The sequence below is a fragment of the Zootoca vivipara genome, chromosome 6 (genome assembly GCF_963506605.1).
Source record: "Zootoca vivipara chromosome 6, rZooViv1.1, whole genome shotgun sequence".
NCBI lineage: Eukaryota > Metazoa > Chordata > Lepidosauria > Squamata > Lacertidae > Zootoca > Zootoca vivipara.
Genome location: NC_083281.1, coordinates 45,465,379 through 45,486,493, shown reverse-complemented (window position 1 = coordinate 45,486,493; position 21,115 = coordinate 45,465,379). Strand labels below are relative to the sequence as shown.

Genomic DNA, 21,115 nt, shown 5'->3' with positions numbered 1-21,115 from the left:
TATCAAACAACAAAACAATGGGTGCAACAGCTCTCCCACGCCTGTAGTTGAAATACTGGCTGCAATAAATTAAACTAGATGCATCCACTCACATCTGAAGCTGCCAGTCTCTAATGGCAGAGCTCTCCTGCCTCTTTGAAGTGATTTGGCTCATTCCGGTATGGAGTGGTGATGAGGAGAAATGTGGCAATTGCTGGAGTTGTGCCTATGGTTCAGCTGCTGTAAAGGAATAGTAGCCTCAGCCTAGAGATGGGGAACTGGGGGCCTTCCAAGTTTTTTTTGGACTACAACTGCCATCATCCCTGACCACACTAGCTGCAGCTGATGGGATTTGAAGTCCCACAACATGGCCCCTGCCTTAGATGGCTTGACTGGATGAGATGCATACCTCCACCTTTTAAGATAACAGCTTGGAAAAATGGGGGGAAGATGGTGGTGCAATGGCTGCGTGGCCTTCCAGATATTGTGGGACAGCAACTCCCATCATCCCCGACTGCTGGCCAGGCTGATGGGAGTTGGAGTTCAGCAACATCTACAGGGCTACAAATTCCTCAGTGCTTCCGTGAGAAAAAGAGGCAAGCCTGGCCACCACTTAGGGGTCATTAAATAGCATGCCCAAGTCTCCTTTCCCAAAGATAGCATCAAGTATCTGGTGGAAAGGACAATGTCTTATTGCACTTGATGCCCAGGAATCCCACGCTAGTTTGCCCAGCTGTGCCTGCAGGCTTCCAACCCAACTGCCTTGGTTGCCTTCCAGGAGCCGTTCAAGCAGCTCTTCCATGGAATCACAGCAGTCCCGGACTTCAGACCAGCACTGCCTGTCCTGCTTCCATTCAAGACGCAATTCTGGTCCACCCTGTGTCGGGTGAAGAGCCAAGACAACCCAGAGGCCGACCTGCAAGAGAATGACCTTGACATCCTTCTGCCTGCATTACCTCCCTCCACTTCCCCCCTCCCCAAAAAAATAATATTGGTGAGGTTACATTCAGGACAGCAAACAAACAGGAAGTCCTGTGGTACTTGCAATACCCTGGCTGTGACCCTGCAATGCAAACCCCACACGCCCTGCCTTGTATGTAGTGTGGGCAGGAGGGCTGTAGTGTTCAGCAAGAAGAACGTGCAGCTACTGCTGCAGCCAGCAAGAAAAGGAAGGTTAACCCCCCCCAAGCATTTCCCATGTAATGAAATAAATGGGGTAAATAAATTTACCCATGCAGAAGCAGGAAATAAAGGTTGAGTCTCTAACAGCTGCTCTAAGTGAATGTGTTGTTCTGTGCCAGGAGCCACTGTGGGTGACACATGTTTTGGGGGGCAGAAAGGGGTGACGGGTCCTGCCCATCTATCCTCAATCTCTTCACCACTCAAATATGAACACCTAACCATGTTTTCCCCAATGTCATAAAACTGACCCTCCCAGCCAGGCAGATTGGTGCATTACCTTATAGCAGGAGCAGCTAAGACACTGCAAAACAGAAGGCATGTTTTCTGGTTCCCCAATACAAAATGTGTTCCGGTGCTGGTGGGAGAATAGTCTTCAGTTGGCAATATAGGTGGGGATGTCATGCAATTATGCAAGGCCGGCATTCACCAACCTGCTGCCCTCTGGATGCTTTGGACTACAAGTCCCATCAGCCCCAGGGGGTGCAAACCAATATCTGAGTTACTACAGCTCAGATTTGGGGCAAGGGGCATGTGAGTCCTGGGCGCAGAGGCTGAAGATACTTCCAGAATCACTAGCGAGACAAAATGCCTTGCTTGCTTAGAGATTCTAGGTCATAGAATCATCAAACTGTGGGCTTGGGAAGGGACCCAAAGGGCCATCCTGCAATGCAGGAATCAATGTCAACTATCCTTCAGTGTATCTGAAGAAGTGTGCGTGCACATGAAAGCTCATACAAAAATAAAAACTTAGTTGGTCTTTAAGGTGCTGCTGGAAGGAATTTTTTTATTTTGTTTCAACTATCCTTCCTGTTGCTCTCACTCAGCCGGGTCCACATTAATCATCCCTGAGCATCAGCCTCCCTCATCACCCTTGTCAAGCACCTGTTGATGCCTCTGTGACACGAGCACTCACAAATGCACACTGCAGAGAGATCCCTTCAGCTGAGCCCCTTTTCCAGACCGTTAGATACATGGAGACGAGCAAGGAACGTAACCCAAATCCCCATGGCATCTCCAGTTGCCTGCTTACTGGAGCACCCTGGCATTCCTGCCTCTTGGCCAGTGCGAAAAACCTGGGGAAACCCAACATTTTTCTTTTAAGTGTGTGCCATTCTTGGAGCAGAGCAGCCAGATCTGCAATCCCATCTTCTCCGGACACACACCAGGTATCAGCAATACTCCCTCACTTGGAACGACAAGTGTGACCGAGATCCAGTTGCCCACAGACCAGCAGCAATTGGGGAGCAAGTATTTCTTCTTGGGTGATTTGCTGCTGCCACCTGGTGGTGACAGGAACAGCTGACATTTGATGCAAAGCCCAGTAGCACACACAGAAGGTACAGAGATCCCTGCTCCTCTTTGAGTTGTGTTGGGGGTTTCAAAGAAGTGAGAAAGACGTGCAACACACTCTTCTGGGTCTTGTCCAAAAAGAGGGCAAAGCAGTGACACACTGTCTCTTTGGATGAGGCCTGGAGGCATGAGGCCCTGCACAGGCAGCACAAATGCCTCCACAGAATGCCCTGCGAGGTTCAGTATCTGGCACCACCGACAGCGCAGCTCCCTACATGAGGACAGCCAAGAGAGAGCATGCAGCCAAACTAGAGTCAGCACTTAAGGGAAGAGGGGGAAAGGGACACACTGCAAGAGGAGAAGGTACAGCCCAGGAGAAGACTGAGCTGCACAAATAAGACAAATGAGGTTAAAAATGCAAACACCAAACTCTGGGTTTTTAAACAGATCCCATTTTTAGGCTCCCTCCCGAGGTGATGCCAAGTCACAGGAAATATACTTACCCACACACAAAAATAGTAACTGTCAATTTGGGAGCAGGAACGGACACGCACAGATCCAGTCTGCAAATAACTCGAAGCCAAACCATAGCTTCACACACAAACACAGGATCATATGGCCTTTGCTGCTGGTCCTGCTGCTGTAAGCTGCTTTGGCTTTGCATGTGATCTGAAAACAGGCGTCATGATTTGTCTTCTCTAGACAAACCATGACCTGTAAACCTAGGAACAAACCTTGATTAGTTTGTCTGGAGACGAAACCACAAGCTCAGGTTCAAATGACGAAGAAAGCCAAACTGTGGCTTAGCTTACAGCAGGATTGGAGGAGCAAAGGAGCTGGCACGCTCATGTGTTCATGCTAAGCGGTAGTTTGGCTTCATGTTTTGTGTGAATTGAGCCATGCATAGGAATGTAAAAGGCAGAGAGCACCTGTAAACTGAAACTAGCTGTTACTGGCTCTTGTCTAAAAGTCTTCCACAATCTTGGTTAAGCTGCCATGATGATGTCACAAGCGCCTAACAAGAACATCAGGCCTGCCATGGGCAAGTTGCCCTCCTCAGCCTAATTTACAATACTTTTTTAGCACAATGCCACACATTTGGCAGTTCAATAATAAAGGCAGCACAGAGAAATCCACCACAAAGCAGAAATATGAGCGTTCACCGAGTGCAAAATGACGACTTGCAAGCAGTGGTGACAGAGCAAGACAGCTTTATAAAATGTTCTCATTTTATTACAGAATATACACAAATACACTTCCTTAACTACAAGGCTGGAAAAGAACCATGTAGGCAGTGCCCATACACTAAGTGGGCTCAGCTAGCCTGGCAGTCCAAGCCCCAGACAGAAGAACTCCACTCAGGCTCCCATTTCCATCCGCCAAGGAATCTGGGCACCTGCTGGCTGGAGGGGAGCCTCTTTCTTCGCCCTTCCCTTGGGCCGGAATGCATTTTGGCAAGAAAAAATACTGATCCTTGAGTCCTGAAATCACTACTGCAAAGTTGATGGCTGGTGCTGCTCCTTGCAGCTGTTCTTAGACCCTCTTGGCCTTACAGAATCCACCACCAGAACTGGCAGGCCGTTGACTCCAGTCTTGCAATGGGTGGCAGGTCCTCAGAGGAGTGCAAGAGGTACAAGCCAAGAAAAAAGGTCACTGAGGTAGGCCCAAAAGTAGCAGCCTTTTATAAAACGAAAAGGAGGGGAAAGGAAACAAATCAAACTGGCCCACCCATCTCTGGAAATGAAGCCATGCCCAATTCTCAGACGGAGAGAGAGAAGAAACCCAGTTCAGAGCTTTCTGTTCGATGCTCACAGAAATGATTCCGCTGCACTCTGTGCACAAGAGACCCTTCAGCCAACCCAGCCTGTCAAAGTTTGTGCATCTTCCCCCTTGTATGTATACAAAGCTCTTTCTCTCTCTGCTAACTTTGATACTTCTGTTTGTGTAGTACAGGCAGCTTCATGAGGGCAAGGAATGGTAGTTCAGGGGAAAATAGATCACAACACAGTTCCTGGTGTGCTGGAAATTTCTCAAGTATCCACCAAATGCATTTGATTTGTTCCTCATCTCCAGGCTGACTGCAAGGCCTGTAATCCCTCCATCCCTTTCCAGTGATTGTCTTTTGCAAATAACAGACTCTTTCTCAGCACTTTAGGGAAGATACTCTGCTGAAGCACGAAGCCCCCCAGGAGCTTATGAGATGCTCATGGACCACAAGCCATCCCACCCAAACGTCTGCTGGCAGAGTGCTGCATCAACCCATCAGCAACTAAGACAACTGGCCACCGCTCCTGAAAGCAACATGGGAAGACAGCAGCCTCTCTGCTTCCCAAGAGTGGCCCCAACGGAGACCACACGTGGCCAAATTCAGGCTCCAACGACGCTTGGTCAGAAAGTGCTCTCCAGCAAGCAGTGGCACCCACAGCCTGTGGGACACACTTCCTGAGTGCGGAACCACTCCATCATGTGGCTGGTGTGTCCTCCGTGCCCGCAGGTCAGGCAGAAGTTGGAAGAGCCTCGCACTGCCACGTGGCAGATGGCACACTGGAACGCAAAGCCCTTGCAGAGGGCACACTGAACGCCACGCACTTCGCTGCGGCAGTGGCTGCAGTAGACCCCAAACTCTGCAAGGAGAGAAAGAAAGGAGAAGCAGTGGAGAAGTTATTGGAGGGGCTCTTGCAAGTAAGGCTGCATCCGCAAGGGAAAGGCTGGCATATCGGAAAGGTAGGATCTGGAAGCCAGCATGTTACTAACACCACCACTGTGGGCTCTTTGGTTTTGCCTTCTTTTTATTCTGCCAGAGGGCATCTCAACAGAAGAAGCTAAAAAGTCCCCTCCAGCAAATATCCCACTAACCAAAGTAGAAAGACTCTCTGCTCCCATGAATCAATTTTGTAGGAGGGAGAGAGGAAAGAGAGGGGCCTGAACTACCCAGTCCAAGGACAATTTCTGTGGGAAGGAAACCCAGGACCTTCTTGCAGGCACAGCATCTACTTTTCCACTGAGTTCTACAGTTCCTCCATCGAGGTTTCCACTCACCAATCCCCTTGTGCGGGTCAGGGGGGCAAGAGACAAACTTGAGAACTTCCGCCCGCTTCTCTCGCAGGCCCCAGCGGTAAAGGATTTCTCCGTAGCACTTCTTAAAGTCATCAAACTGCTGGGTGTTGGCTGGGTCCAGAAGCCTGGAGAAAGATCCCAGAGTCCTCATCTCCACATACAATGAAGCCAAAGGGCACCTAAGTGCCTTTGTCCCAGGCTAGCAAAGGCTGGAATTCACTCACAGTCACTGCATGATACCACCTCTGCACCTCTCTTCCTTTGTCCCTCCCCACCCTCCAAATAAAATTCAGATTGTGTGCTCTTAGGGGCAGGGACCTATCTGATTTTGTTTTGTGTTTATGTAGGTTTTTCCTGCATGTTCCAAGTTACCTAGATGGGCTTTGCTTCATGCTGCTGCTTTTTATTCTTCTCAGTTTTGTATGATTGTAGTACGCAGAATTATCGTAGTACAGTGGAACCTCGGTTTTCGAACGTAATCCATTCCGGAAGACCGTTCAACTCCCAAAACATTCAAAAACCAAGGATCAATGGATAGTTGGCAAAATCAATTGAAAAAAATGGAGAAACGCGCCTTGGAAGCCATTCAACTTCTGAGACACGTTCAAAAACGGAAGCAATTACTTCTGGGTTTTCGGCATTCGGGTTCCAAATTGTTCGGCTTCCGAATTGTTCAGCTTCCGAGATGCTCAAAACCCGAGGTTCCACTATATGTGCCTCTGAAGGTCAAACAGTTAAGAAAAGTGGCTCAGATTCTAGCACTTTCACAAAGAATTAAACTTTCTAAAATTGGGAAGAGGCGGAGGAGATTGAGCACGCATGTTTGTGTAATGTAGAGAGAAACTTCTATCTTGGCAATAGTTTGCAAAAATATAAAACTGTACAGCTGAATAATGTAATAGACACAGCATTCAAGGAGCACAGTGTTGGCCACCAGCTGTATCAGTGTGAAGGAGAGCACCAGGGTTTTTCCTCCTCGGGTTTGGCAAGATCCCTCCAAAGAGAAAACTGTGCACAAACATATCAGCATTTAAAACAGCCTTTCCTAAGCTCATGGGTGTAGCCAGGGGGGAGCCAGGGAGGCAGCTGTCCGTCCCCCCAATCAATCAAAATCTGAGGTTCTGCTTCCCTAACAAAAGCCTGCCCCCCCCCCCAACAATCATGGCTACACCCATGCCCAAGTTCATGCTCTCCAAGTGCTGCCTGGGGTGCAGCTTGAGGAAGGATAACTTAAAACTTGAATAATATTGTTTGTGGGAGATTGGCATGGAAGACTTAAAAAGAAATGAAAACATGAGGACCTCAAAAATAAATGTGTGTGTTGATATTCTAGCTCCCTGGCAGACCAAAACGACCTGCTGGCTCAGCTGCACTCCCCAGTTAAACCAAGAGCTAGCCTGGAGTTGCAAAGGTTCCCCACTTCCCACCCCTGCCTCAGCCTAATTGCACTCTAGGAGGGAACAGGAAATGCTCAAAAAAATGGGAATGCAGAGCCAATGGGAATGGAGTTGATTTGAAGCTCAGTTCACCTCCCTTGTGGCAACACATTCAACCAAGGACACCAGAAAATTTTCTGCCTCCCTCCCTCCCACGCCTGATCACCCTTCTGTACCTTTTGTTCTTGTCATGCTGATCCTTCTCCCGATCCCGGTGGTCAGCGAATGCCAAGTTCCCAAAGCGGAAGTCATCAGGTGAAGACTCGCCCCAGGCTGGTATGTGGTCCAATTCTTTGCTGGCTGCAAGAGGTCAAAGGGTGGACAGAAGACCTTACAAGATGGTGGCAGCTCACAGAGGGGTGTGCTGGTGGAGATGGAGTTTTGGACTAAGACCTAGGAGACCAGGGTTCAATCCCCATGCAGCCATGAAGCTCACCAGGTCGCTTTGGGCCAGTCACTGCCTCTAATTGTGAATTGAGGCCAAGTCACCGAAGAGCTGGGCTTGGGTAGTCAATGGAAAGTGCTTTTCACAATTGTGTTCAATTGCCCTTTTGCAAGCAGATTTGCCAAGTGCAAAGCGACAACCCAAATTTATTTTTTATTTTAAAATCCCATTTGTAATGCCATCTGGGTTCTCAAAGTGGCTCACAATTATTAAGTCCCCAAAGTACAAAGGAAACGACCCAGATATAAAAACCTAGGCTTTCTTATCTGAACAAAGAGGGCTGGGAGGTGACCTTCCAAAATGCCAAAATCTCTTCCTACTGGATATTTCAGAGCCGACAGCAGTGCACTCACCTATGTTCCAGCTGCTGGTGCTGAGCCCAGGGTCTGACATGCTGGAACAGGAGCCAGAGGAGGTAAAGCTGGGCTGTTGGGAGAGAGACAAGAGGGAAGTTGCATCACCAGAAGAACCAACCTTGACTGGTCCTTTTGGGGAAAGAAGTTAGAGGAAGAGTCTACCCGTACATATCGGCTGTGGTTGGAGGAGCGTTGAGGAAAGAATCCCACAGGAATCAGGGCTCCCTGTGGCCTGGACTGGGCTTCAAAGACACTGCACAGCATGGCTAGAGTCTGTACGTCATGGAGCTGGCAATAGTGGGCCACCCTAGGAAGGAGAGGGAAAGAGAAGACTGGGTAGACCAACGGCCACTCACACAAAGGCTCAAAGAGATGGGGGGCACCTGCTCCCAAAGAAAAAATAATTCAAATTTGGCAACCCAACATCTTAGAGGAAAATATCTCTCAACAAAACCAAAGAGGAGGCAAAGAAATGCTCCAAAGCAGAATTCCTGCTTAGCATTACCACCAGCAGGTTGGGGATTTCACATTCTTCATACTTCCCAATGTTTCTTGGGATTTTCTTCATAGCAAAAAAAAGGGGGTCTGCACTTGTTTTTGCTTTCATTTGCAAAGGAAAAGGTGAGAGAACAGGATGCTGAATTTTTGTGCCTGGTTTCAGATTCACTTTGCAAAGTATACAAAGCTTGGACTAAAACAAAGACAAAGCCCCCCACAAACACTGCCTGACAGAGAGACACGTTTTTCCCCTCAAGTCTCTATGGTTTTATAAGTCTTCATATTTGCAAAGGATGGGCTGGGTAGCCTTGGGGAACATAAGCACCATCCAATGAGATCCTGGATGATCTACAATTTGAAAATGAACACACCGGTGCTTCAGCAATAACAAAAAGCTAAACAATTTTTTGTGAGTGGGTACTTTTAATTGAGAACAAAATATGACTGACAAGGGACACCACAGATGAAGGACTTGTGAACCTGTGGCCCTCCCGAAGTTGTTGGACTACAACTCCCATCAGCCCCAGCCAGCATGGCCAATGATCATGGGTGATGGGAACTGGAGTCTCCCTGCATCTGGCAGACCACAGAATCCGCACCCAGCTATGACAGAGGATAATGAAGTGTTGCATGGCATAGCAAAATAACTCTCTCTCCCTCCCTCTGTAATAATAGGAGAACCGAGAGACATCCAATGAAACCAACTGGAAAAATATTCAGGGCAGACCAATGATAGGATTTATTTACACCACAACAGAATACTTATGGGACTGGCTGCCAACAGCACATGTTAGCTAGGGCTGAGGGAGCAGTAGCCAAAGCAGATTCCTGATGACCTCAATGATTCCCCAAACCGTGGGAGTGCAGAAACTGTTGACACAGTTATAGGTGACCAACCACTCAACACCCAAGAGGCATCCAGAAAAAAATAGAAAGAAAACAAAGGGCACTGTTTTGTTTAAGCCTTCAGGTCCTCGCTTCTCCCCCCACCCTCCCGATTCCTATTCCAGCTGCTTACAGAGAATCCAGGAGCTGGCGGCCGAACGGATGCTGGGCCCAGGGGGTCTCCAAGTCTGGGTCGGAGTTTGGGCCAAGGCAGAGATCAGTTGCTACTGTGGCCAGTGACCAGACCTGGAAGAGAAGAAGCAGATGATGGGCACACACACACATAGATGCCCATGCTGTGCAGCCCACAAAGTAAGCAGTAACACTGTAGGGAACAAAGAACCTCCCAGTTCCTGCTGAAAGCCATAGCCCCATGTTGCATGGATGGTGTAATTCCACCTATAGAAGAGAGGGGGTCACTAGAACAGGGATGGGGGAGTAGCTGAGCAACAAAGAAGAGAGTAAAAAGCTCAGGCTGGAAAGGCTGGAGGGGCTCGGCCCTTGGGCCCACTCTCTGCTGCTCCTGAAGTCAAGATGCTCCCCAGACAGTATTGCAAAGTGATGGGAGATGCCTTGCTGGGCTAGTAAGAGTACCTGCAAGAGATCCTTGCGTCCCACAGTCAGAGCAGAGGCAGCGTTCTTCTGACAGGTCTCCTGGATGTCAGTCACGTTCAGTCTGAAGGACAAGAACAGCAGGTGATGCACAAGGGGGGGGGGCATCATTCTCAAAGGCTTGGCCTGATTCTCCATATTTCATGTAAAGCAGGAGTGGGGAACCCTTTTCAGCCAGAGAATTGAATTCCCTCACAGGCAATCTTACTGGAATTGAAGGCTGCTGGTGGGTAAGGCCAGAGACAAAGATGGGAAGAGCGATGGGTGGAGCTTTTACCTGTGTGCTGTAGTCTATATTCCAACCATGCAAAAGACAGAAGCTTCTGAAGCCCACCACCACCACCCAACAAGCAAGAGGCATTTTAACAATTCAAAGACAGATTCCAACCAGACAAAAACACTTGAGGCCAGCTCTGCAGCTTCCCTTCCTCTTCTGTTGAGACTGGGAGTGATGACTGTTGGCAGACCACTTGGGCAGTGGCTAGTTACTGAATCTCCCTTCTTTTTCTGCCAGGACAGGTGGAGACATAGCACTCAAGGCACCTCAGCTCTCTGTTGCCATTCTGTAGCTTGGAAACAGCAGTGCGCAAAGCAGTCACTAGGCTCTAAGATCTAGGCTGGAAGGAGTGAATTCCAGTCTCCAGAACACAACATTCCTTGAATGAAAGACTGAGCTCTGGAAGTGGGTTCAGGGTTCCATCTTTCCCCCTTCCAGGAAGAGAAGCCTGAATCACAGCCAGGAGATCTTTAAGGCTAAAAAAGAGAATGTGGATTTGCCTGGTCAGCTGGGGGGAACCTAGCTCACCACAGACAACCAGGCAAGTGGCTATTTGCATGCCCTCAAAAGGTGGGGGTGGGGGTGGAGGAAGGCATTTAGGATTGTAGGCAGCCCAGGGACAGACCTTCTGTTCTGATAGGGTAAAGGCCTGCAACAGAAAGTGCAGAATACAAAACAAGGATCATGGGCTGAGTTCTTAACCTGCCCCCCAGAACAGTACCCAAGACTGAATTGCCACAGAGTTTTTTGCACATGTGGTCAAGGTACTCACATGTACATCTCCCCTAGCAATTTGTGGACAGGAAGTAGACAAGAGACATCCTGAATGATCACTTTCCCGGCAGCTTTGATGGGCCGGTTGGCAGCATCCGTCCCCTCTCGCTTGCTGCTCTTCCATCTCCTGGATTTCTGCAGTAGACAGAGCAGCATTTTAGAGGCAGTGATGAGTGAGAGAGACTGCAGACTGAGGGCAAGCAGGGAAGCTTTGGGAGGAGAACATTCAGCCCGCGGCCCTGGAAGCTCTGCCTTAGGACCAACCAAGCAAACAGGAGCAGCTAATACACAGGGAGACTCTATAAAAGGCAGTCAAGACAGCAGCAAGAACAGAAGGAAGGAAGGTCTGTCTGGTTCAGTGGGCAAAGCCTAGGGAAGAGGCAGCTAAAGCAGGATCATAGGAAGCTGCCTTATGCAGAGGCAGGAATTCCATTGATCTGGCTAATGTGACCAGGCAGAAGCTCTCCTGGGTTTCAGATAGAGAACTCCTCCAGCCCTACCAGGAGATGCTAGGGATTGAATCTGGGAACTTTTGCAGGCAAAGCAGATGCTCTACCACGGAAGTAAGCTAATCCTTGCATAACCTTGGTGGAAAAGGCATAATCCCAGCCACCAATCTGACTGTAGAAGGTATGTTCCATGTGGCATATGGAGACTGAAGCAAGAAAGATTTGAAAAGGGAGACCTTCCTAGTATCCAAGTGGTTGTGGCCACACGAGCACACAGAGTGTACTGGTGCATGGCCAGCCTGGCATGAAAGCAGCCTTTGCCAATCTGGTGCCCTCCAGAAATACAGCTCCCAACACAGCTGTGAGAGCTGGAGTCCAAATCAGCGAGAGGGAATGAGCTTGGCAGAGGCCACACAGCAGGAAACGCTGTACCAGGAGGACAGGCAACGTCCACTTTCAAAACAAGAGCATGGGCTGCAAGCAAACTAGCCGTGCCCTGTGCTTACAGACGCGAAGACTGGCCCAAGCCCATGATTTCACTCATTCCTTTGGCCATGTTTTCCCATTTAGTTCTTAGATTTGCTTCTAGCTGCCCACTGGGTGAAGGGGAAGGGAGACACATGCAGAGTCGGGAAAGATGGAAGCCATGAGGTGCCAGCAGCCATGCAGGTCATTGGGCTTTCACTGCATCCACAAGAGCTGGAGGCTTCTCTGGGTCTCCGAGTCTCGTGTACACCAGTTTATATGCGTCAATGGTGCTAGAGCAGCTGGTAACTAATCTGCAAGATGTTATCAATAAATGCCTTATAGGGGTATGCATGGATCCCATTCCCAATTCAAGATCATTCTCAGGGGGACTTTGGCTGAAAAGGCCCAGGCAAGACTGACCAAGCTGTGCTTACTCCATGTGATCAAGCCATTAACATCCAAGGTGGGGACCTGGTGCATCTCTCGCAGAATAAAACAACACAAGACCTCTACCTAACAGAGGGAATTCCTGCCTCCCACCCCTCCTCCTGTGCAAGTCCCTGTTGCAGTTGCAATAATACGTGCAAATACACAAAAGTGCAATTCCCTTGAAGTTCCCCTATTTGCACGAACCATTAACATTCAAGGCTGTTTGTCAGAGCAGAAAATAATGGGGGAAATGTGTAGGAAGGGAGGTGGGTAGGTGCACAGAGTAATGCACAAAGCCAGTTATGGTTCATGCACCTCTCGCCAGCTATTTAAAAAGCACTCAATATCTGATCAGAAGTGAGTTAGAAGAACATCTGGGATTTGAAGCCTGAAGAAGAGACCATGACCCTGAGAAAGTGAACACTCAAGAGACAAACTCTGCACTGGCACAGCAACACATCTGCAAAGAAAGCTTCCCACCCTGAGCAGCCAGAGGTCCAGGGGGCTCTATGATCTCAGAGGGGGAAAGTCATGCAAAGTCATACTGGGGCCTCGTGGGGAGCAAGGAGAGATTTTTAATCACCCACAAGAAGTCCTTTCTCATGCAGACTATACAGCCTGCAATTCCACACATACACTTTGGAGACAAAAATTGAGGATTAGCACAAACTGGGAATGAGAGACTTGGAGATCATGCTGAACAGGGAGTCCCCCAGGCCACTTTGCTCAGGCAGAGGCAAACACAAAGGCCTGTGTGTACTCTACGCTAGAGAGAAAGAAAAGCAGGGTTCTCTGCAACTTATTCCAAACTAGGCAAATTTCACACATAAAGACTGGTTGTTTTCAGTCATTTTATTCTGAAGTCTGCCTGTCCCCTTCTCTTGTACTTGGGTGTCAGAGATTCCACAGGGCACGATTTCTCCACAGACATAAGGGATAGGAAAAATGTATGCTTAATATGAGGGTCAAACTAGATGTGAGTTTCAGAACTTTCTTGAACAACATGCTAATGACTAACTACAACAGCTGCAAGTGTCCTGGTCTGGATCATCACCACCGGGGGGGGGGGGGAAGGGGAGGGGATTTCCCTGTACCACTTTCCCACTCAAAATCATCCCCTTCAAGCTACTGCTGGACTCAATTTCTCAAAATGTAAGGAGGATTAGATTGGGGTCAGCTAGGCTACCTTGCACCAAAACCAGGAGATCCTTTGAGATCCTACCATAACATGGTCCTTCCTGATTTTGTGATGGTTCAAACATTCAACAGCTAAGAAGGCTTTGTTGCTGTTCCAGGTATGCTGATTACAGATCATATTATGAAGGATTCATCTTCATAATCCCACACACCATTTTCAACATTGCTTGGAGGCTACTATGCTGTGGCCAGCTGCCCTGAGGCCTAAAGACAGGCTGCTTACACCTACGTACAAGTTTCTTAAGTCGTGTACATAAAAAGGACAATTTCATTATGAACTGCAATGCAATCAAATGGAATCCAGATCAGCATTTGCCAAGCCCTCCAGGTGTTTTGGACTGCAACTTCCTTCAGCCCTGACCAACACATACTGATGGGAATTGCAGTTCAAAACACCTGGAGGGCACTGGGGCTTGGCCAAGGCTTGGCCCAGATACACACTCAGTGACTTGACAGAACAAAAGAGCCACAGAGGGAATGAACAGGCCAAGCAACCTCCTCAACTTTTAAGCATCAGGAAGAGGGATGTCATAGGATGGGGAAGGAAGCGGCAACTGCACTCAACGAGCTCACAACTAGTTGATGGTCTGCACCAGCACATGGGAAGGGAGAGAGGGGCCATGGCAACTGGTTATGGATATATAGACATGAAGCAAGCCCAAGAATAAGCCACCGACCACTTTGTAGCAACCACTGGGATATTTGCACAATCAGCAGGGGGTGGGGCTATGAAATCCTTCCACCCTCTGGTGACTTGTGTACACTTCCCTTTAGCAGCATATTAGATGGATGAAGCCTCAGCTGATATGTCAAGGTGGCAGGAATTCAAAAGAAACTTTTCACTAAGAATCTGCACTGCACCCATGTTATGTCAAATAATGTTAGCTCACCCCTAAATCAAACTGGTCTGCGAAGGGAGGGCAGAGTCAGTTAAGCGACTGAGGTCCCACAATACTCTGCTTTCTCCGTTCCAGTATCCAAAGCCAAGCCCTGATCACCTACAGTCAGCAAACAAGAGACACGAGACACAGCCATCAATCAGGATGGCTGGTTGGTTATGCATTTTGGCTGCTAGGAATACAGATACCATTTGCCCTGATCTGCTGCTTAGAAGCTGTGTGTGCGCACAAATTTTTTTTGTTTTCTTCTCCCTCAGCACAATGCAATGGAGCTTCATGACTCCACCACTGCCATGCAAATACCTTAGCAGCATCACTGATTAGGAGTTCTCATCACTTCTTAAAAATAAGGTGCACAAATTGCCACCTGGTCATGGCCGTAGGCAGGGGGCAGTTGCCCCCCCCTAGAAGCAGGGCCGCTGGCCAGCCTGCCCCGCTGCCCACCCGGTGCCGTCTCACTTTTCCCTGGCTGGCTGTGGGGCGGGCGGAGAGAAAGCCAGGCAACCGCTTTGCGCGGCTCTGGGGCTTTCCCTCCACCCGCCCCACAGCCAGCCAGGGAGAAGGGAGCTTTCCTTGCCCCACTGTGGCCCCTCCCCCTCCCCTTGGCCCTGCCCGTTGCCCCCCCTAATTTTCATCCTGGCTACGCCCCTGCACCTGGTGCACATTTTGCTCCATGGCAGAGCTGGAACCTGGAGCTACCTAGTACACACATTCAGCAATAATTAAGTGGTGAAAAAGACAATACCACATCAGGTATCTCAGGCTGCATCTCAAGTTTCAGACACATAGGTCAGGGCCAGGGAATCTATGGACCTAAGTTGCTGAACTACAATTTCCACCATTCCCAACCACTGACCATGCTGGCTGGGGCTGATGGGAACTGGAGTGCAACAACATCTAGAGGGCCAAAGGCTCCCCATCACTGATGCAGATGAAGATATTGAATCATGCTAACCTTGTACTATGAATGTGCTCTGGATGCATGCAATGTGTGATTGGGGAAGGGGGTGGGATACCACACTACTTCCCTTAACGCCCCCCCACCCCGGGGCTGATATCAAAAGGTTGCGCCTGCAGGTGCTTATCTCTACCACCATCAGCCAGAGCACAAGACAGTCTCAGCAGAACTGGCCCTGGGCAAGAAAAGACTCTCCTCCTGCCAGCTCTCTGCTACCACCACCAAAGCCTGATGTGGAAGGAGAGACTAGTAGGGGGATCCATTCCTTTTTAAAAAATATAATTTTATTAAGACTTTTCAGCATACGATAAAAACAGAAACAAAACAAGAAAGAAGAAAGAAAGAAGCTGACAAGAGAGATAATAATAACAGAGTGAGTGAGTGTGTGTAAAAGTGACTTCCAACTATCCATCTTTCAGTTGTGTCAACAAAAATTCCTCATAATAATCCAGTGTTCAATCCAGTGTAATGTCCAGTTATTCCTTCCTCTGCTAGCTGTTTTCCTGATATTAAACCTAGGCACCGCAGGTTCATTCATTTTCCTTCCCATCCAAGAATTCCAAAATTTGGAATTCGAAAGAATTCCAAAGTTTGGCCAGTTACTATAAGCAAGACTTAATCTCCCTCCAGTCCAACCTCACAACTTTACCTCCAGACTTTAAAAAGACATTCAGTCCTTATTCTTTATTCCTCATTAGTTTTTTCACTGTGTTTATATAATAAGACAATATTCATAAATGATTAAAAATTATGTCCCTCAATGTCCTTGCTGCCCAGGCTAGCCAACTCTATGGGGCTGAGGCCTCTACAGCTCCCCCCCCCAATGTCTGCTGGGATGGAACTCAACCCCTCCCCCCCAATCTTGAGAGGCCAGAGGAGGCCTGGCAGGATGTCACCCCCCCAATGTTGGTTGCAACTCGGCTGCTGCCACCTTGCTTAAAGTACTGGTAAGGATGGCACTAGCAGCAGAGACTTGGGAAGGCAAAATACTTGCTTTGACTTGATGGGCCTACTGGCGCGTCTAATTGCTGACTCAGCCTTATGCTACACTTGTGTGTATTATCAGGAATTTCCAACAAATTATGTAGACATTAATTCACAGCCCCAAAAGATGTATCTTCCAATTCCATTTCCTGTGGCCATGGGCTTCCATCTTTGTCATTTAGAAAAACTTGATTTCCCCACTTCCTGTATTTCCATCCTTTTTCGAAAGTATTGCAGGAGGCATTGTCACTTTCCCCTCTCAGATGATTCCAAATTGTACACAAGAGTCCTCAATTCCATCTCCTTCTTCAATGTCACAGCTCCAGCATTACATTGTTCCACTTCTTCCAGCACTGATACTACTGCAAGAGGCTTAGTTGCTTTCTTTCCCAAAGGAAGACCCATTCCTCACACGTGATGGCAATGGTGGCTTGGATGAAGGACTTCATAGTGGGGTGGGGGTTCAGGAAAGAACACCCCCTCCTCAGACTTACTTACCCTACAGCTCTTCACCCCAACCATGGTTACACAGAGGGAAAGCATTTTTCAGGCACAGGCAAGCTGAATGAAATGCTCTGTAGAAATTATGTAAATTAGGGAAGCTCACCTATTTTGCAGAATTTGCTATCCCAAGGAGGGGCAAGGATCTAGAGGGCACCCAAGCCCCATCCTCAGAGGACCAAAGATCTGAACAGCCGCATGGATTGCATTCCACATGGATTGCACGCTTCCGGATTGCACGCTTCCGGATTGCACATGGCATTTCCCATGCATCTTTCACAAACCTATTATCAAAGCAATGAAGAGTGAGCAGAACAACTGGCATTCCTATTACTGCTGTCACGGGTTCAAAGGGCTTCACGTATGCAAGCATATGATAATTTTGGAACCACCCCGAAAGGTAGGTCAGTACTGTTTTTATCCTTGTCTTGTGGACCAGAGGCCGGCCACGCTCTCGCCTAAGGCTTTCCTAGTGAGTTCATGGCACAAACAAGATCTGAACCAGGGGATTGCTCCAGTTCATTGCTTGGCCTATTAAACACCCCATTAGCTCAGCTCTGGACTTGCCAGGCCAATATTCTTAAGAAGCTTGTTTTACAGCCTAGACCACATACTGCATAGGAAAAAGGAAGCTCCCCACCCATCATCCCTGTCAGAGAGCCTATTCATCGGCTACTCCATCCAATGCAGGAATCACAACTAAAGAATTGAATTGAAATTGAAATACTTTATTGTCACTTGTACAACTTGTATACAGTGAGATTACACGAGCACCCCCACTCAGCTCTCTTAGTCTTAATTCCCCTCGTTAATAATAATAATAATAATAATAATAATAATAATAATAATTTATTTATACCCCACCCATCTGGCTGGGCTTCCCCTGCCACTCTGGGCGGCTTCCAGCAAACATTAAAATACTCACACCCACCAAACCCGAAAGTCAGTTGCCCTGTTGTTATCTTTTCATTCAGCAGCCTAAGAGCCCACGGATGGAAGCTGTTCTTTACCCTGTTGGTGCGACTAATCATGCTTCTATATCAGGCATCCCCAAACTGCGGCCCTCCAGATGTTTTGGCCTACAACTCCCATGATCCCTAGCTAACAGGACCAGTGGTCAGGGAAGATGGGAATTGTAGTCCAAAACATCTGGAGGGCCGAAGTTTGGGAATGCCTGTTCTTTATCTTCTGCCCGAGGGCAGGAGATCAAAAAAGTGCCAGCCAGGGTATGAATCATCCCTAAGAATTTTCCTCACTCTCCTGAGGCAACAGTCTTCCGCGATGTTATCCAGCAGATTCATGGGACTGGCAATAATAACTTGTGCTGTATTCACCACCCTCTGTAGGCACTTCCTATCCGTTGAGATAGGATCCCTGAGAGATGGCCATCCATTTGTTAAAAAACTTCCAATGAAGGACAGTTCACGACCTTCTGAGGTAATCCATTCCACTGTCAAATAGCTCTTACTCTCAGAAAGTTCTTCTTTATGTTGAGACAGAATCTACTTTCTTGAAATTTGAATCCACTGGTTCAGGTCTGAAGCAGCAGAAAACAAGCTTACTCCATTCTCCATCTGACAGCCCTTCAGATATTTGAAGATGGCTATAATATCACCTCTCAATCTTCTCTTCTTCAGGCTAAATATCCATAACTCCCTCAACCACTCCTCATAAGGCCTGGTTTCCAGGCCCTTTATCAACTTGCTCATCCTCCTCTACACAAACTCCAACTTGTCAATATCCTTCTTAAACTGTGGTGGCCAGAATTGGTTACGGGACTCCAGGTGGGGTCTGACCAAGGCAGAGTATTATCTTGCTCCAATTAGCACCAAGCATTAAAGATATATAATCATCCTGGTTGTCCTAGAAAACACAACCAACTCTGAAGTACCACCTCACATAAGCACAGGATGCCCCCCCCCCACTGCTCCCTGATTCCTCCACCCACCCAAGTCAGTTGTCTCCCCAGCTACAGTCTGGGTTACGCAAAGCCAGGCAGGTGGCAGGTTATTCTTGGGCCCATGGGGAGCAGACAGTCAAGGGCAGGAGTAACACAGCAAACAGTACCGGGAAGTCGTTAATTGCTTGTATGGACCAACGCCGTCTGGCAGAGCAAGGCGACATCTGTGCATGAGAATGTTATGCCCAGGATGGGAAGGAGGGAAGAAGGTGAGCCGTTGAGAGAAGAAGAGGAAGAAAAGAACACAGAGCTGAGAAACTCATGAGCCAAGGGACCCCGTGCAGCACCAAGGGCAGAGGCCAGCTGTGGACCAGTCAGAGATGTGCCATTCCAGGGCAGCCAAGGGCCTCCATATTCTGATTCAGCCCAGGAAAGATGGAAAAGTCGGCCCTCTAGAGGAGTGACACAGTGCTATCTACTCTGAGACCCAGCACCTCTCCCAAGTTGCAGACAAAAGCCTGCAATCTGCCATTGCAGGGGCTGAACTTGTGGCCCTCTACATACGAAACATACTCATGACCACTTCCCACAAAAAAGCACAACAGAAGCAAGTTTCCCCAAGATGTCATATGAATCCTAGCTGGTCCTTATATCAATCCTCTATTCCAGGGATAGGCAAACCTGTGGCCCTCCAGATGTTACTGGACTCCCAATTCTCCCATCAGTCCAGGCCAGCATGGCTAATGGTCAAGGGAGATGGGAGCAGAAGTCCAACCACAGTTGGAGGGGCACAGGTTCCCCACCCCTGATCCTCTCTCACTGCGGAAAAGGAAGTGTCTCATGCAACTAGCGCTGCTGACAGTGACACTGAGGTCAGAGGCCTTGAGTCTTCTGCGTCCTATGAGACACAGAGCAGTCAAATACACAGGCAGGAAGGTCCTGCTGGCTACAACACTCAGGTGGTTGTTTCCCTTTCCTTATCTCTTTTCTCCTGTGGCTAATTTAACCCACACGAGAAAATAATTAGCTGCTAAGAAAGGGAGCTCAGATGACCCCCATCAGTGCACAGCAAATGTTCAGCATCTGGGTGTGAAGAGCCCTCAGCCTGTGCCAATCCCTCCACCTATCCAGGCAGCATGGATAGCTTCTGGGGTGCTGGCATTTCACACACTGCTTCCCTACAATATGCTTCTCATGATTCAGATTAAATACTCAATTACTGACCCAAGAGCACAAGAATTTGCCACAGGGAAAAGCCCTGTGCAACTCTGTTTTATTTCAACACTATAAAACCACCCTGTCAGTTGGGCTTCCCAGTCCCTGTGCATTTCAATCCCCAAAAGGCCCCAAAATAGGCAGGACTAGATACAGCTTCAAGAGCTAAAAGACTCCTTCCAAACTGAGACCCCTGCAAACTCAGCCTTCGGGGAACCTGGCTGGCTCAAAGTGGCACATGCCATGCTGGGGAGAGGGTCTCTTTCTGCTGCATCAGGTTTTGTGAAGCTGCTAGCTGCTGATAGCACTGGGGAAGTTGAGCCTAGTGTGACCAGCTCAAAGAGCCCCAAGCCCCAATTCTAAGTGCAACAGCTAAGTATTTTTTGGCTCACTCTCAAAATCGTCATTTTAGGCCACCGTATATGATGGCGTGGGGAACTCTGCTCTCCCAAGAAGGTAGTCACAGCTGTGTCCTATGGGGTTTCATTAAATAAGGGCCATTCAAGCTCTTCCAAAGTGGACAGGAACTGGATGTGGTAAGTCTGCCCTGGGACAGCCAACCAGTATCTCTGGCAAGTGGAGGTGCTTAGCATGAGCCAGTCAACAAGCCCAGCTCTCAAGTAAGCGGGGAGCAGGAGGCAATGTCATAGCCTTTGCAACCCAGGGGGTTGGCAGATTTCCATGCTCCCTGATGGACCCCAGTGTGACCCAAGTGTAAAAAGCCTGCCCTCTTGTGCCACACAGTCAGTCCAGATTGCTTGCACACAGCAATCCACAGAGCTGTCAGGCACCCCTATAGAATTCTTGCATGGTCCACCCAAGGACCACTCAGATGCATAAAAAACCTAGCAGCTGGACAAGTCCCTAATTGCAGATAGCTGGTCTTTTCCAGTAAGTGAAGGCATAATGCTAGCGAAGGAAGCATCATCTAAAATCAAGAGCATCCCAAAGAGAGCCAGCAGCACAGCTCATCCAAGGTGTCCCCTTGGGCTTCTGTTACAGGACAGGCAAATCCTGCCCTCCACCCTGCAAGAGTGCTGTTAAGGGCAATGATCTCCAACAAGCATAAATGGCTGAAAATGAGGCAGTGAGGAAGCTCCACAGACCATACACTTACCCTCTCCTTATAGTAGAAGGAACTGATGGAGACCTGCTCCTTTTCGTTGCGTGTAGGGCTCCCACCATACAAGCGCAGGTTGCCAGGGGTCTCTGTACGGATCTTCATGGGAGTGATGAGGCCACTATGGTAGGCTGAGAGGGCCGACAGGGATCTGAACACAAGATACACATTCCTGAAAGCTGAGCTAACCGTCAGTCCCATGCA

The 21,115-nt window shown here is 48.5% G+C and overlaps 1 protein-coding gene across 3 annotated transcripts in view; it reads right to left on the bottom strand.

The window, feature by feature from the left end:
- Window positions 1-966: 966 nt before the first annotated feature.
- The window catches only part of WDR59 (WD repeat domain 59), a 49,217-nt gene continuing 29,068 nt past the window's right edge, over window positions 967-21,115 (bottom strand). The window contains exons 16-24 of one of the 3 annotated variants that reach the window (XM_035118627.2): window positions 20,909-21,062; window positions 10,790-10,926; window positions 9,723-9,804; window positions 9,262-9,374; window positions 7,914-8,052; window positions 7,743-7,815; window positions 7,121-7,244; window positions 5,491-5,633; window positions 967-5,075 (exon numbers count right to left, since the gene is read on the bottom strand). In XM_035118627.2, coding sequence (XP_034974518.2) covers window positions 4,840-5,075; window positions 5,491-5,633; window positions 7,121-7,244; window positions 7,743-7,815; window positions 7,914-8,052; window positions 9,262-9,374; window positions 9,723-9,804; window positions 10,790-10,926; window positions 20,909-21,062 — 1,201 coding nt within the window. In that variant the 3' untranslated portion in view covers window positions 967-4,839. The other 2 variants (XM_035118626.2, XR_009557761.1) reach the window with 2 other exon arrangements.